This window comes from Lepisosteus oculatus, chromosome 8 (assembly GCF_040954835.1).
Source record: "Lepisosteus oculatus isolate fLepOcu1 chromosome 8, fLepOcu1.hap2, whole genome shotgun sequence".
NCBI classification, from domain to species: domain Eukaryota; kingdom Metazoa; phylum Chordata; class Actinopteri; order Semionotiformes; family Lepisosteidae; genus Lepisosteus; species Lepisosteus oculatus.
The window spans coordinates 9,496,370-9,512,599 of NC_090703.1; the positions used below are offsets into that span (position 1 = coordinate 9,496,370).

Here is a 16,230-nt window from a genome sequence, read left to right on the forward strand (position 1 = left end):
CAGTATTAACTTTTATAATTTGAGATGATTTTTTTAAAAGATAATGATTAATATGTCATTTCTGTTCCCATGGCCCAGACTTTCCTGATCTGCAACTCGTGGCTCCTTCTAACACGTTATTTTGATAAATGAAGGGGACAGTTTAAAATTGTAAAACCACCATTATTGTGTTTTTTCCCACCTTTCCTTTAAGACCATGCTACAAGACATTTCTTCACATATCAAGTTTAAAAAGTAAAATTACACTATGAAAACAGAAAAAAAAACTAAAATAAAATAAAAATTCTCCTGAGTGTCAAAGTAACACATTAATCACAGCCTCTATGTAGAAAAGAAATCAATAACTTTTACGGGCCATGTTCTGTAACAACAGTGCCAAAAGTCACCACTTTGACAGCTACATAATACCTGAACCGGTTATTCCAGAAGTAAACAAGAGAAAGAAAGCAGACTAATGCTGATTCAAGCAGTGGTGTTTATTGAGTGCTAAAGTCACGACTTTTACAGTAGCTGATTTTTATGAAGAATTACATGGGATTGCAGTGACTCTCAAATTCAGGGGCTCCTGTGTGGCTCAGCTGGTAAAGATCCTCACCCCAAGCACAGGTTGAGTGCTGTGATCCAGACTTCACATTTCTGAGTCAGGATCATGTCACCAGCCTGCTATAACCAGAATTCCTCATGCAGCAGTGCACAACTTCACTCCACACTGCCAGGGATCAGGGCTGGGATTAGCTGGCTGAGTCTCTGTCAGTGCTCTCTCAGCGTGAAGGCTGGCAGTGAGTAAAGCCTACTGGCAAAGGGGCATGTCAGTCCTCAAATCAGTGCAGAACGTCTGTGAAGTTCATACCACGTCAAAAGATGATTAGCTCAATAGGAGGGTGGTTTGGAAGAGCTTGTGTGCCCTTCCTACTTCTTTCCTTGCTGAAGCTCACTGGCATTGTGAGCTGAGATGTAAAGACAAACTTGGGATTTTTTTTTAAATGAAAAAAGAATAGTTTTGAGCCATAGAAATGAAGTTCACCCTGCCATCAAGGGGCTCACACTGAAAGTGCTTTGTTTGCAGTGTGGGTTGGGCCCAGCTGTCTGCCGGTTCTGAGCTCGAATCTAAGACAGCTGTGCTTGGCTGCACCCTGCCTGTGACTCACATTAAGCTCAGGACTGCTGGGACTGATTAGGGAGATGGAGCACAGGCAAAGCTTGGGGTGAAGTGTGCCAGTGACCTCTTGTTCCTTCTGGGAACCCAAGCGACTGAGCCTTACAAATTAATGACTGATACCAGAGGCTGGCTATTTATATTCTGGACCCGCAGAGTGAGAAGTGGCAGCAGTGGCACTCACTTCTGATTGCAGTGGTGAACTAGGACAGGTACTGTAGGACTCTGGTTTCGGGAAAACAAAAGATACAGAAAGGGAGGAAATGACTACCAAATCCAAAGCAAAAAAAGCTTTACAGATCACAAATTACAACAAAGAGCATCTAAAAAATGTACAGTAACTCAACATTTTAGTGTATTGGCTTTTAAAACAACCTCCAAACTGTATTTAGAAAATATCAGTTGTGTGAGTTTACTCAGGTTTAGGTCCATGGAAGTATTAGGCTAGATGTAACATTTACTGTACATATAAATCATCTCCAAAAGAGTTTATTTATTTTGTGTAGAAGACTAATACTTTGCTCCAAAGTGGCTATGATGAGCACGAGTTGCAAAGGAGCTGATGATTTTTTGTTTTGACAAGAAAGGTAATAAGGATATTAACACCGCTAATTAACATTTTTCTTGATGAGGCAAAACAAAATTAGAGCAATCTTTCAGGAGATGAAAATCTGAGCTCCCCTATTTGTTTAATGACACGTTGAAAATTAACTATACACACATTTTTGAATCAATCTATTTTTCCTTTTTTAACTACATATATATATTTTGTTCACGGTCAAACCCCTTGCAGTAGAGGACTGGTTAAAAAGAATTCTGTTACTCCTTTGTTCTTGTCTTTTAGTTTCGACCTCATTCTTTCCTTGTGTAAAGATTATATGAACAGTATGTGCCAGATATTGCAGACGTTTAATAGATGTGGTCCTGTTTATCAAAGTATACTGTAGCTCTATCTTAAACTAGGGAAACAAAATAATCTCTGTTTGCTGGCTGGGTACTTCAGACAACAGATTTGAAAACCATATGGTTTCAGTTGCTCATGTGCTCTGTGCAAGAAGGTCTCAGTCCTGGTTCTGGGGTGCCTGTGGGTTTTTGTCCCAGCTGGATCTTCGGTCACCAGTGCTAATTGCAGCCAGTAACTGTGCTGCTTGCTGGTTTAGACCTTTTCCACACCTGGTTTTTAAACTGCTCCCTGATAAAATACACATTCAGCACACATAATGTCATGGAGTCTCTCCTCAATTTGCAGATCCCAAATTTGCTCCCTTCCGTCTGACTAAACAGCTCTCTTAACAGGAGATCAATTGCTAATGAACAGGCACAGGTGAGAGAGACACTGTGTCGGGTAACTTCCATCCTGAGTCAGTGTATTTCTTGCTGGATATATTATATTTCTCCTACCCTACCTGATTGAAAGCAGTCCAGAAGCTCACTAATTAGCACAGGGTTCAATTACTGATCTCATTCAGTATTTTAAAAACTGAAAGCAAATTTAAGAAAGTGGGACTCAAATAGAAAAATTAGCCTGGGATAAAGAACTTTGCTGGATCAAAAACCAAAGACACAGGGAATATCAAGACCAGGACTGAGAATCCCTGTAGTAGGATATTTTTAAACCAAGACCTGAGTGCAGAAATAGATTAATTACTAAATAGATTAATTACTGGCAACAATTGGCACAGGTAATTATTATTGGACCTATTGGAACAAAACCCAGCAGACACATTGGTGCTTCAGAACCAGTATTGAGAACACTGCTCCAGGCCAGTGAAACACGAGATATTGCCCTTCCAGTCTAGTCCATGTAGGTTTGTCCTACTGTGTTCTTAATTAATTTCTAACAAGTAGAAAACATTAAATAATTAAGGAGCTTGTTTAAACAGTCTTACAATATTGCACAGGCCTAATCAACTTTAGATACCCCATTATCTCCTATGAGGCTTTAAATTCCATCATTGTATCTCAGTGGTCTGCTCTTACATTCTTATTCTTCTCACACAGGAAAGTGTTTTGCAATTATATTTTCTCTGTTGAAAAACACCATTCCTCCAAAGACTTTTAAAGTACTCTTAATAAAAATAGAAACAGGTATGCAGGTCTAAATAAAGATGCTGAATCACATTTCCCCACTGGGGTGTAGTAATAGGCTTAGTGTATAAGCAGTATTCCCTGTTTTAATCCTCACTCGGTTTCCATGGAAACTAATGGCTACTTCATCCTGAGGTGTTTTTTTTTGCTTTGCCTCACCTTTGCCTTTTAACCTCATTTCCCTCTTCAACTGAAAACTCTCAAAAATGAAAAGACTCTGTCTAGCTCATTCTATTAATATCTTGCAGCTTAGGCTGAAGAGAGCTCATTAGGTGAATATCTCAGTTCATTTGGAACAGCTGTGCCATTGAGCATATAGCCCCTCTGTGGGCTCTTTTCTTTTCATGAAATAAAATGTGCCCAATTTAAAACAAACAGTAAAATTGGAATGTTTCCTGCCAAGCAGACACGCTTCAGGATCAGGAGAATAATATTGAAACTCCCATTTTAGACCGACAAAATGGAAACAAAATACATAAATAATGAAATAGTTCAGAAAAGAAATTATTTACGCAATCAAAGCTGTGGCAGGAGGAAGTGAAATCTGCTTTCCATCTGTGCTGTCAGATTGATTTTTGAGAGCAATTTTAATTTTCATAAAGAGCCTTTCCTATAAACAGAGCATAAGAGGTTGCTGCAAGACAAACACTATAGGTCCCTGCTCAGATTCCCATCATAAAAATCAACAGTTTCAAGCATTTCAAGGTACACTGTCTTGAAATATTCATGAGGCTTTGATACAGGTCGTGTTAGACTTCAGAAAGTGGAGATGGGACAAAATCACTTCAATTCTTTAGAATTAATATCATTAAGATGCTTTATTTTGATATCAACCATGTTAATTTCTTCCTAAATCCCGTCGGTCTGGATGTTGCTAAACAGGGCCTATAGAAAATTAATGGGAAGAATATCAAAGCCTTGTTTGCTCTGGTTTTGCCAACTAAATTGCAACCCTGCTTGAGTAAAGAAACAACAAAGCAAATCCTTCCAACCCCTCTTCCTCTGATCTACATAATGCGATCCTAGTTAAGCACTTTTTTAAACTCAGGCAACTGCTTGCTTCATTACGGGAATCTCACTTAAAAGCCAAGCTAAAAGCATCCCATTGGTGATTATGATTGCACACTGGACGTCCTGTCCCAGCTCCTGATTTGTCTTTGCTCATATTTTTCGTTGTTTTTTTTTGTTGTTTTTTTTCGTCAGACCAGCAAAGCCATCGCCAAGGGAGACTTCCCCTTGGCAAGCTCCGCCTCCAGAAGGGCTCTGTTCCTGGCGGCCCTTTCCATCACCATTGGCACGGGGGTGTATGTCGGTGTCGTCGTGGCCCTGATTGCTTATCTGTCTAAATCAGGACATGTATAGCATCTGGACGAGAGTGGTAAAATGGTACTAATGCCACACACAGCAGCATGTATTATTGGCTATTTTACTCTATGTCTGCTTGTCAGTTTGGATTAAAGTGAGAAGGCGAAGGGAGGAGGGGGAGGGGAGTATGCTGAAATTTTACCTTAATGAATGGACGAAAAACAAAGAGCTTATTGATCTGGAGTGCACCTCCTATCCTGTTACTACAGGCCCAGTTAAGTCTTTGAACCCTTTCGTATTTTTAAGTGTTTTAGACAGAGAAATACAAAGCAGTATTACTCCACAAGCAAACCAATTTCCAACGTTTTTTTCCAACAATTGAAAGAGCCTTTAGAAAGACAATGCGAAAGGATTAAAAGCAAGCTGAGCTGTAACCCTCATAGACTCCTTCACCCCTCCATTTATATAATTAAGGTTGGGTTTTCAGGTAGAAAATTGGAGGCCGACTGCTACTGCTCCTTTATAATCTATAGAAACCATAAAAGCATTTTCTGAAGGTTCATAGGAAAATCCCTGCAGATTTCCCACAACAAGTTGAAAACAATGCGGCGTGCATTACATTTCTGTGTTTTTAAATGAGCCGTGATGTACAGATGGTGTCGTTTTGTGTGAAAACTGTTCTGTTCCAAAATGGCTAGTATTTGTCCAGGTGTTTATCTAGAATTGCCATCAAGGCCTGCTTCCAGCATTAAAATTACTCTTCAAATGATTCCTGCGAGATCTATTTTGGTACTGTGATAAGCGCATGGTAAAGAGGAAAAAAAGAACACTGGAAAGAAATTTTTCAGTCACATCTAGCATCGTAGATATTATAGCTTGGAAAGATGACAGAAAATATGCTTTTCAAGTTAATAAAATATTCTGAGCAGAGAAGAAAATGTGCATTGTTGGTACATACTGTAACAAAGTTTGAAATATATAGCACACTGCATCCAACTATTAAGAATTTCCGTGTATTTCAGGTTTTAGATTATGCCAAATTTAGATTGACAACCTTTTGTTTTTTCATTCAGATTGTTACTGCTACTCGTTTCATCAAGGATATTTCTTTCAGTATTTAAAATCTAGAGTTTGGTACCATTCGTTCTTCAGCTTTAAGGTGACATGTACTGACAGCATGCTCTTTGCTGAGGAACAAAGAGAATATTCAGAATGTAGTGTGTCTGAATAAAAAGGAAAAGTATTTTATTAATCCCATGTCTGAAGAAATTGGAGCTGACAGGGAATAAGTCATTCTTACCAAAACAACAGCCATTAAAGTAATTGTAAACCAACTATAAATGAATATATATTTTAATTTGGTGAGGTAGAGAAATGAACTAATTATCTTTCTGTCCTGTAAGCCTTGGTTTAAGTATGACAAAAGTGAAAACATTTTAAGAACCACTAATTTCTTAACTTAATAATTAATGGGCTTTGAAACAAAAGTTCAGAAGGAGGTTAAACTCTAATCTTGCATAAATAGCCCTGAACAACAGGCTCTGGTTTTCTTGCAGAGCTATGGACGCAGCCTGGAACTCTGCATACATTTAATATTGTCCCCTGTCTTTCATGAATACTAAGCTGAAATTCACATTTTAAAAGTGTGTTTGTTACATTTTATGGCATGGTTATAAAGATAGCAATCTGTGTATCCTGGCATATAAACTATTGAACATACTGGTTGAAAGCATTCATAATGAGCCTGGATTTATGTTGCACATAAAAGGCCTGAGCAGAATGGCTAGATTCCGTTCCAGATATTTTTCATCAGATCTGCAAGTGATGATTGATGAAATATTTAGAAACCACTGAGAGGGGCTATAATAGACCTTAATGTGGATATACAGTATACAAGCAATGTAATACACTTTACTTGTCACAGTACTGTTATTGATTAAAGAATAGGAGAGGAATGTGAAAAGATTAGGCTTCAAGATGGTGTGAGACTTTACAAATTGCCTTTCCAGCAATATTGTTTAAAGGCAGAAACAGCATGTGAACTGTCATGTAAAGCCTCATTCATTTAACCATGCGTTCCCAATTAATATGTTTGATTGGAATATTGTTACTAATGCACAATTACTTAGTAGAGGCACATATTCAATCTATTATGTCCCTGCCTTTGCTTTCTGCCTTTGCTGGTGAGAAAAGAAATAAAAGCCTCCAATGTTAAGATTACAACAGCATATAAAACAGAATCAACATAAGGTCTGTAAAAATGCATCATTTTTAAGATCAGATCCTGATCAATAGATTGTTACTTTCACGTCCAAAATAAGTTAATTAAAATGAAAAAAGAACGTGCTAGGATTTTTGTTTAGTTCACAAAATGTTTATAGTGATCGTGATTCTTTTCAGTTACAGTTTTGGGCTTGGAAAAAACCTTTAAAAATGAATTTCTGATGGCACTGAAAACAGTCCTTGTACAGCCATATGGTTTTCAAAGATTGCAATTGTCTTGAGGAATGCATGAAGAGAGCTCAGGAACAACAGTTATGGACCCATTCAAACCCAGTACCACTGCATAATCTTGTCTCCTATTTTCCTCCCTGTATTTGAGAGCTGTGGAGGACCATCCATTTTGCCATTTGAGCTAAACACACAAGCAGCGTGTGCACACAGATACTGCCTACGCACATATAATTTCCCACTTCTGTGCTGCTAAGCAATGTTAGAGCTATTCCATGCCAAATGGAAAAATCAGTTCACAAACAGTTACGTTCAAGATAAATTCAAATACAAGTTTTAATTGACCACGAACAAGATCACATCAAGTCGCCTCTGTAGCTGAAAAAGATGGAAAGCTTTAGGTAGGCGTTTTCCCACATGCTTCTTCTTTGTCATGAGATCTAATGTCAAAGGCCTATAATCTCTTTCCAACCATTAAAAGTCAGCAAATGGCTTTCATTCGGTTCAGTCACCCATCAGAACCCATATTATACACTTCCAGTTTTCTTTGCAGGTTATTAGTTAGTCATACATACCTCTTGTGGTTTACAATTCGCTTTCAGTAAAGGCCTTTCAAATTGTAAATTAATATACTCTAAAGTCTATCCTGTGAAAGGCACTATAAACAAGTGCAGTTTCTAGTCCCACAATCAGAAGCACAGATCAGTCAGTCAGACTAAATCTTTACCATTCCATAACAGTTTTAAAAAAATGAAGAGATTTTCAAAAATCATCTAAAATATACCTATATATTAGATACTTTGCACTTTTTACTCTGCATTTTAAGTACATGAAGTACACTGACATGGGTATTAATTTAATCACTTATTGTATGACACAAGAATTCCTGAAATTCTAGTTTTAAAACTTAAAAACTTTCAAATTCCATGTTGACAGATTATAAAATAAAGAGAAATGTAGTTATCAGAGAACCCACGTCAATGACGGTCTGCAAATAGTACCTATTTATACTAAACAAGGATTAGCATAACCTTCATTTCTTGGAAGAGCCCCAATGGCCTTTGATCATTTGTAGCCTTTCGTTAACCTCTTGTGTTCCCATAGCAACCACCCACCATATTGAGGACTCATCTTCTAAAATACTGCTTATATTCAGTGTTTACACTGAGAGCCACTGATATAATTAGTTGAATAATGAACTGTGCAGCCTATACAGCATCTTTTGTGTTGGATACATAATGCAATATAACAACATTCAAACCTCTTTACAATCTCTTTTCCATTAATTTCACATTCCAGATATTACATCTGCAGAAGTATTCATACTAATTCCCAGAATATTTGTTATATGTCATATGAATCATACAAATATTATACATGTTATACTATTGTTTAGTAGACAATACTATTAACGTATATATGAATACTTATGTATGTTGTGGGAAAATGTGGTTATAAAGGTTTGTGAATGTTGTTATAACATATGGTATTATGTGATGGTTATAAAATATTCATAAAGTGTCATTTGTGCTACTTAATGTGGCATTCAAGCAAAATTAGCTAATTTCATAATGATGTTAAATATGTGTGTATATATATATGTACATATATATATATAAATATGTATTTTGTCAAAAATACCATTTAATTTTAAAAGGTATTCGATAAAAAGGTAATTGTAAATATAAGAAAGAATTAGGTATGTGAGTCTCATAACATTCATAGGTATTCATTATTTTGGGTACTTTATAATCCATGTTTATAATAGATGCATTCTGATTCTTGTTAACAAAATGTGTAAATAAGCGCTAAAATATGGCATAAAGGCTGACTATAAAACGACACCTTGCTTTTTTATAGCAATCTTAAAATTAAAAATCTCCAAACAGTTTTTGTTATGTGTTCAGAAAATTTCTTCAGAACAGAGGAAATCTTTGCAAGTGGAAAAAAAAAGTACATCTTTGGATTTTCTACAGCATCGGCAGACGACAGACCATCTCCTAAAAAGAATATCGAATGTTAAAGAATTGTCTGGCATTTCCCTGTTTACCAAGAAAATAACGGTCTCTGCTTTGAGTTTTTCTCCTTTTGTGCAGGTTGTTTGCTCTGAATCTGGGAGACAGTAATATGTGATTTATAAATAATAAAAACATGAACAATCCACTGTCTTCTCTGTTGCTTTTTTTAAGTCAGAGTTTCTTAATTATAGCTGGAAACCGGTAATAATTCATGATGGACTTTTATGACTTTAACATGCTAAATCTGGCAATTTCATATATAGTTTTGCCTTGAATTTACCATGGGTATATCATTAATTACTTCGCAGTAGTCTTCAAAAGTGTTTATCAATGTTGAGCACTTCTTTACCTTAATCACATTATGATTTACTGTCCTTTTCTGTGATTACTTTACTATTACTCTGCAGTGTGACAAACTCAACTTTACTAGTGTAGAAACTGAAAGTAATATTGGTTCAGGGCTTTGGTTTAAGGATCAAAGACACTTGACCTGAAAAGCCATTTTTTACAAATTCAAGCCTTCTTACTATTTGGTTTGACTCATATAACACATAATTTCCCCTATCATGTATACACAAAAGAAATCATTCTTACATTGCTATGCATCTCAAGAAAATGACAAGAAAACATGGGTAAAGACCACTTTCTAATGGGATGATATTTTGAGACATATTCTTCCCTAGACTCGGACTAAGTGTCTAGACATTTAAACACTAACTCATGTCTGTGAGTGCCTGAAAACACAGTCCATGAATCTGAAAGACTCTTCCAATTCTGTGCATTATCTATGTCTGTTTAAACATTACGTCCTGAAACCATGACAGAAACATGACCATCTTCGTTAAGATGAAAATGTTAAAAGTTAATGTGCTCATTGATATAAAATTCGTATGACCTTTATCTTTATAAACTGCTGTCAACTTTGTGCTTATTTAAATTTAAAAATAATGAGGATGTTAAATAAGCTTTCCTTTTTACAATCTCACAAAGACACCATTCCATAGAAAAACCATTATATTCATCCTTTCATTTTGCTAAGCTTCTACCATTCTTTATTTTTATTATTACCATTCTGCCTTCTTGTTCTTATCCATCATCTTTTCTAAGCATTACAGTAAGCTCTTGCAGTGTCACATCTAAAGTTTATAGAAACAGCCTATACTTGCCCCCATAAAAATAAAGCTCTATGTGTTTGCCCATCATTATGCCTCATGCTGTTTATAGCTATGGTTCGTTTCTTTGTTGTTTAGAATTTCACAGGCACAGCAGCGCACAGAGTGATAGCTAGTTTAGCGTATAATCCCAGCGAATGTATCACTGTTTCCGTGTTTATGTTTGGTTTTCAGCCATCACACTGTGCAATTTCCTTTGTTTGCTGATAAATTGGCTCAGATATATGTGGGGGCCATCTGTGTGAGCTCAACAGCAGTTCAGAAACATTCACCGCGGTCTGTTAAAGAACAAACCTACCTCATCCCATCAACAAAATAGAAATGAGTGTTGTGTCTGAGCAATAGCACTGTTCATCTAAACCAAAGTGAAAGCCCAAACTGCACCAGAATCAGGATTATTAAAAGTTTGACATGAGTTGTACAAATTTAAAGAGACCGCCTTTCTCATTAATCAGCCCTTAAGTTAAATCCCACTTAGGCAATTTATCTTCTCTGTACCACTTACTTGGCTATGACAAAATTGTTTGGGGTGTCTTTTCAAATCAGGTCAAATAGTATTAACTGAACTTTTTAACTGAAACATGAAACATTTTCTGAGTCAAAATCTCCTTTTGATCTCAAAAAGCCCGCTGCTGTGGGAAATGAAAAAGAATCTCTCCACATCTGTATTTTATGATTCTCTTAACATACAGTATCAAAATATGTCCCTTATCTTTCCAGGCTTTGTTTGGGCAAAAACTGCTTTAAGATTCAATATACAAGGATGCCGGACTGGGTGAGAACTGTATATTTAGATTACATGTTTGAGTAAATATTGGAAAATCACAAAAATAAGCATTGGTCTATTACTTATACAATGGTATTGAAATGGGACTATTTAATGTAATACTGTAAACTATAAGCACTTTGTGAAATAACCATTCCTCAAGCGTGGAATGATTATGATCAGCAGAATTTTCCTTCTTAGAGAACACTGGCATTAGTAAATCAATGATGGATTTGACAATGACCATGACACTCTTATTTGGGTGGTTCAGAAACCGATTGTGTTGACTGCTCATTCTTTTTCATTAGAAGAAGGTTGAATAGAATTTGTGGTACAACTCTCTGGTTGTGTGAAAAGCTGAGGAAGCAGAAAACAGAGTTCTATCTCTCTAAATGACATTTCTTCTAGGTTATATTATTCGTGTTTCGTGTTACTTAGGAAGGCACATGAACTCTTAGACAACAGAAAAGTTCAAGTACTATTTAGATCTGGATTTTCTCTCCCTTTAAACACACAACTCATGCAATGTTTAAAAAAAGATTAGATTCTTATTTATTGTGGGCACAATAATATGGTGCCACTTTTGTGGATTCTTAAGAAGACAAGCTGCTTAATGTTTTGCTTTTTGGAAGAAAAGGAGAGTTTGCAGTCATTTAACATCTACAAAGAAAGCTGTTAACGTATCTTTTTATATGACCTTTCACAGTCACATGAAAGATTTTTATAAACACAGGATTCATGATGTACATGCAAGAAACAAGTTCTTTTTTTCATTTAGACATATTCACTCCTTTCCATCTCTTTATCCCCCTTTCCTCGACCAACAAACTTAGCTGTTGTTCATATTAATATTAAATAATAAATGAACATATCCCAAAATAGTTCAAGTGTCATCATGCTTAGGCTGCAAAGGAACAAGTAATAGGTTTATTCCATGCTGAAAAGAGAAGAGAGAAAACACAACGTTCTGGCTGTGGAGCCTTCTTCAGTTTTCATTTGACACCCGAAGGCTCTACAGACGAAACATTGTGTTTTCTTTCTTCTCTTTTCAGCATGGAAAAAACCTATTACTTGTTCCTTTGTAACAATTTATTATGTTGAAACAAACAACTGATGAAAATTTACTGAAGGTAAAGTGCATTTAGTAGCAAAAAAAGCGATACATTTAATCACAAAATTCAGTTTCTCTCGCCTCTGCTTCTTTACAGGGAATTTGCCTTTACATTTTTATGTTGTTCTGTATTTGTTCAACATTTGCTATTTTTCAAAAGTAAAAGTAAAATGTGTTCGAGAAAGCACCAATCAATATTTTAATGTGATTCTTGAATAAAATATTTTTGGGATCTGATGCAATCAGGAGAAATGTTTGTGTCCAGTATAAAATGATAATAGCTTACTTGGAGTACTACACAAAACAAAATTGATAGCAAAGATGGGGATGAGAAAGAAAAGAAAATCAGGAGAAATAAATAGAATACAAAGAAAAAGGAATGTGTTGTTTTTTTGTTGCATTGTGTTTGTTGCATTCATTATAGTAATCCAACATCAAGCTTGAATGCTAATTGGTTGAGATCAAGGACTTTATTTGTACACAGTGACAGGACAACCTCTGAAGAACGGAGAAAAAACACTGCAATCAGGAGAAATCAAATGAGCTTAGCATAACCAACAAACTGTAGACCCAAGGGTACAAAGTCTGATTAGTTGCACAGAAGCCAATTAAAATCTGTCATTCAGCCATCAGTGTGCAAAAACAGGCCGTATTCCCAATGCAATGCAATGCAAATGCCTTGACACTTCAGGTTGGTTTGCATCTGATTCACAAATCAAAAATATGCTTGTCTCACAGAAGAAAGAACAGCCTTTAAAGGCTAGAGCTCACCAGGTGGTCTGATTCTTTCTGTCCCTGTGATGACACTTCATTGTAAGTGGGGTAGTTACCACTGACTTCTCCACCTCAAACAAAGCCAGCACTATCTCAGGTCGTCTCTCACTTCCATTCTCAAGCAAAAGGAACAATCGCACTCACTGTCAATTTCCATGAAAAAACTTAAAAAAACACTTTTTTAAAAAGTCAGACAAGCAGTTTGAGAAACAAAAACACATCTGTGTGAAACAGTGGTAGGGGTAGAGTTCAGTAATCTGACAGTTTGGGGGAAGAAACTGTCTCTGAATCTGGAGGTCCCTGCCTTTCTGCTCCTATAACACTTACAATTGGGAAGGGGGGAGAAAAGTGAGGAACCAGGATGACTGGTATCCTTAGCGATACTTTCAGCCTTCCTGAGACAGCGAGTTGTAAAAATGTCCACTACAGCGGGGAGCTGTACTCCAGCGATGGACTGGGCTGACCTGATCACCCCCAGTAACGCCTTCCGGTCAGACAATGAGCTGCTGCCAAACTACACTGTAATACTACATGTGAGCACACTCTCAGTTGTGGACCTGTAAAATGTGGTAAGGACAGCTGAAGATAGACCACATTTTTTCATTTTTACTGAGGAAATAAAGGCACCATTGTGCCTTCTTTGTAGCACCAGTCATATGCTGGGATCACGTTATTTGCCTTTTACTGCTTAAAAATATATATTCATTTTCTATTATGATGTTAATATTGGGTTATTTTCTGCTCATCTAATTACATATTTTGATGTAAGTTTATGTTTTATAGAAATAACATGAAAGACCTTCTCTTATACCTAGCCTGTTTGGTTGCATCCAAAGATCTCATTTACCTATGACTTGAAGGAAGTCAGAGTATCAGCTTCAACAACATGGTTATGTAGCTTGTTACACTTTAGATTTCTTTCTAAATTGCATTCTTGCAGATTAACACAAGAGCTTACAAACTGCTGAACCACATAATAAAGGTTAAAACACAGTCCATGTACACTTACATAATATCACTTAATCAGCAGACAGGTTGTGTCCAACACATACGTTCATAAGTTATTTAATCAAAATCATGGAAGATCATTCTTGCATGAAATGCCATGTGGTTGTTTTTTGGACATATTTAATAACAGCACACTAAGCAATTGTTCTAGGAATGTTGTAGTGTTATAAACACTATTCCCACTATCCAATGCAGAACACCTGTCAGACTTCAGACACAACTTCAAGCCCTCTCTCAAAATGCTTTTTTACTAAACAGTATGACAAAAATGACACACAAACGTTAAAGAAAAGGATGCATATTTCCATAAACATAATAACCCCTGCCACTCACACCTTTCACAAAGCCTTATGAGGGACATTTGAAGTGTCGCTGTGGCCTGCTCAGTAACTTTACACCAGTGACAGCTATCGCAGTTGACAAGAAGAATCAATACTCTTATATCACAATAAGCTGCTACAAGACTGATTCCAGTCAACTCAGGGCTGCTTCTGATAGCCACACTTCCATGGAGAGGAGGGAAGGTCAATCAATAAACACTATTTCTTCAAAGATTTTTTTGCACCGAAACAAAATTTAATTGTAACAACCTTGATCTGCCAAGCCTCTAAAGCAACAAACAATTTTTCATCATCATAGGGCCATTCTGCTACAATGATGTCGCCTTTTACAAAATTACCACTTGAATGATGGCTTTAAGAAGAGTACAGATTAAATTCCATAGATTTTAAGCAGTATGATTTGAAGCAATACAATTGAATTTTAAGCATTGCTAAAAAAATGTATTTGAATATAATGGTTAATGGAAACAACTACCACGCAAACACTTGTTTTTTTTTTAGCAATACCAGTCCTGCTGATGGTGGACTTATCAGTTAATTAAGCACGTCTAAAATAATTTGCATGCTTATTCATAACAAGAGAGAAATAAAGAAATAGATATTTCCTGTTCATAGGAATGATGTGATCTTCAAATATATTGAAACTTGTTTTAACAAGAAAACCTCTATTCCACTCATTTAATCTTGAATTCATGTGATAGAATCAAAGAAAGAACGAAGTGGAACTTCCACAGTCCACTCTGAATCACTGATACAGATGAACAACTAAATCTAGTTGTTCAACTAACTCAGTTGTTCAATGAACGACTATTAAACATAGCATATTTCATAAGTAGCATATTTTTAAGAAGCTATTTTTGCTTTTAAAGAGGCATCAGTAATGACCTCTAACTGAAAGGGCTATACTGCTGTACAGTGTATCTGTAATACCGTTCTCTATGGCAATGCTGGTCTTGATTGACAGCAATTGTGAGTTAACGCTCCACCCCATTGGTCTAGAAGAGGTTCAAAGTGAAAAAGCCAGGGTCTTTATGAAGCCACTGGGATATGGAAGAGGTGGGAAGAGGATCATTAATGTCTCATTACTCTGCTCCTTAGTAGGAAGCCCATGCATGTCGAAATAACATGAAAGGGATGTTGCTCATTTTCTATGTTGAGCAAATATATTATTCTCCTACTAATTTGTACTTTCTAAATAGCTGCACTGGCATCCGGTATTAATTGCTGTAAACTTTGAGCAAATTAATTGCAATATTCAAATTAATTCAGGTATGCTATGCAAGGGAAAATAATGTGGTGAAAAAAGTAACACTGCTATGGGTATGTATACTCTCATTTTAATAAAAGGCACCCATACAGCTTCAAATCTTATTTGTCATTAGCTGACCATGCATGCAATTTTTTCAGGTCGTTCTTGGGCAAAGCCAATGTTGGATAAAAACAGATGAATACAGTATACTGTATTCTAGTGAAGGGGTACCCCACTCCAGTCCTTGGAGTCAAGAGATGCTTTGTCTCCTAATGTACTAAAGTGTGCATAAGTTGTTAAACTGATAAAACAGGATTGAGTTGACCTTTTGTACTTTCTACAGAACTGACAATTTAACACCTGGTCTGGGGTTTTTGGAGGAAACAGGAAAGAGCAGTGTGCACAATCAAACAATTCTAGATCTGTCATCACCTCTTATATCACTCCTATATTTGCCACCTCCAAGACTACTTTGAGAAGGAAATGATCACTGTTTCGCAAAACAGCATTCTCCGGTTTCTCGATTTTCCTAAGAGCTTCAGCTTCCCAGGACAGATCAAGATCAACATTGCCTGGTTCCTCAGATCTGATAGGATTACATGGTGACACAAAAGCATCAATGGATGTGAAATTTAGCAGTTTCTTATTTGGAAATGAAATGTTCAACAGGCTCTTTCAATCCGAGCTGGACAGCTTTTTTTCTTCACCATTTTATGATTTACAATAGCTTGTGGCCCTGCAGTCAAGCTCCAGGATAATTTCTATTTTCAGAAGAGTCCCATGGAGATCCA

At 36.4% G+C, this 16,230-nt stretch overlaps 1 protein-coding gene across 2 annotated transcripts in view; it reads left to right on the forward strand.

Annotated features, from left to right (window-relative positions):
* syndig1l (synapse differentiation inducing 1-like) overlaps window positions 1–9,161 on the forward strand; it is a 73,953-nt gene extending 64,792 nt beyond the window's left edge. For both annotated transcript variants that reach the window (XM_015350636.2, XM_006632212.3), the window contains exon 4: window positions 4,448–9,161. In XM_015350636.2, the coding sequence (XP_015206122.1) occupies window positions 4,448–4,606 (159 nt within the window). In that variant the 3' untranslated portion in view covers window positions 4,607–9,161. The remainder of the gene's footprint in view (window positions 1–4,447) is intronic.
* Window positions 9,162–16,230: the final 7,069 nt, after the last annotated feature.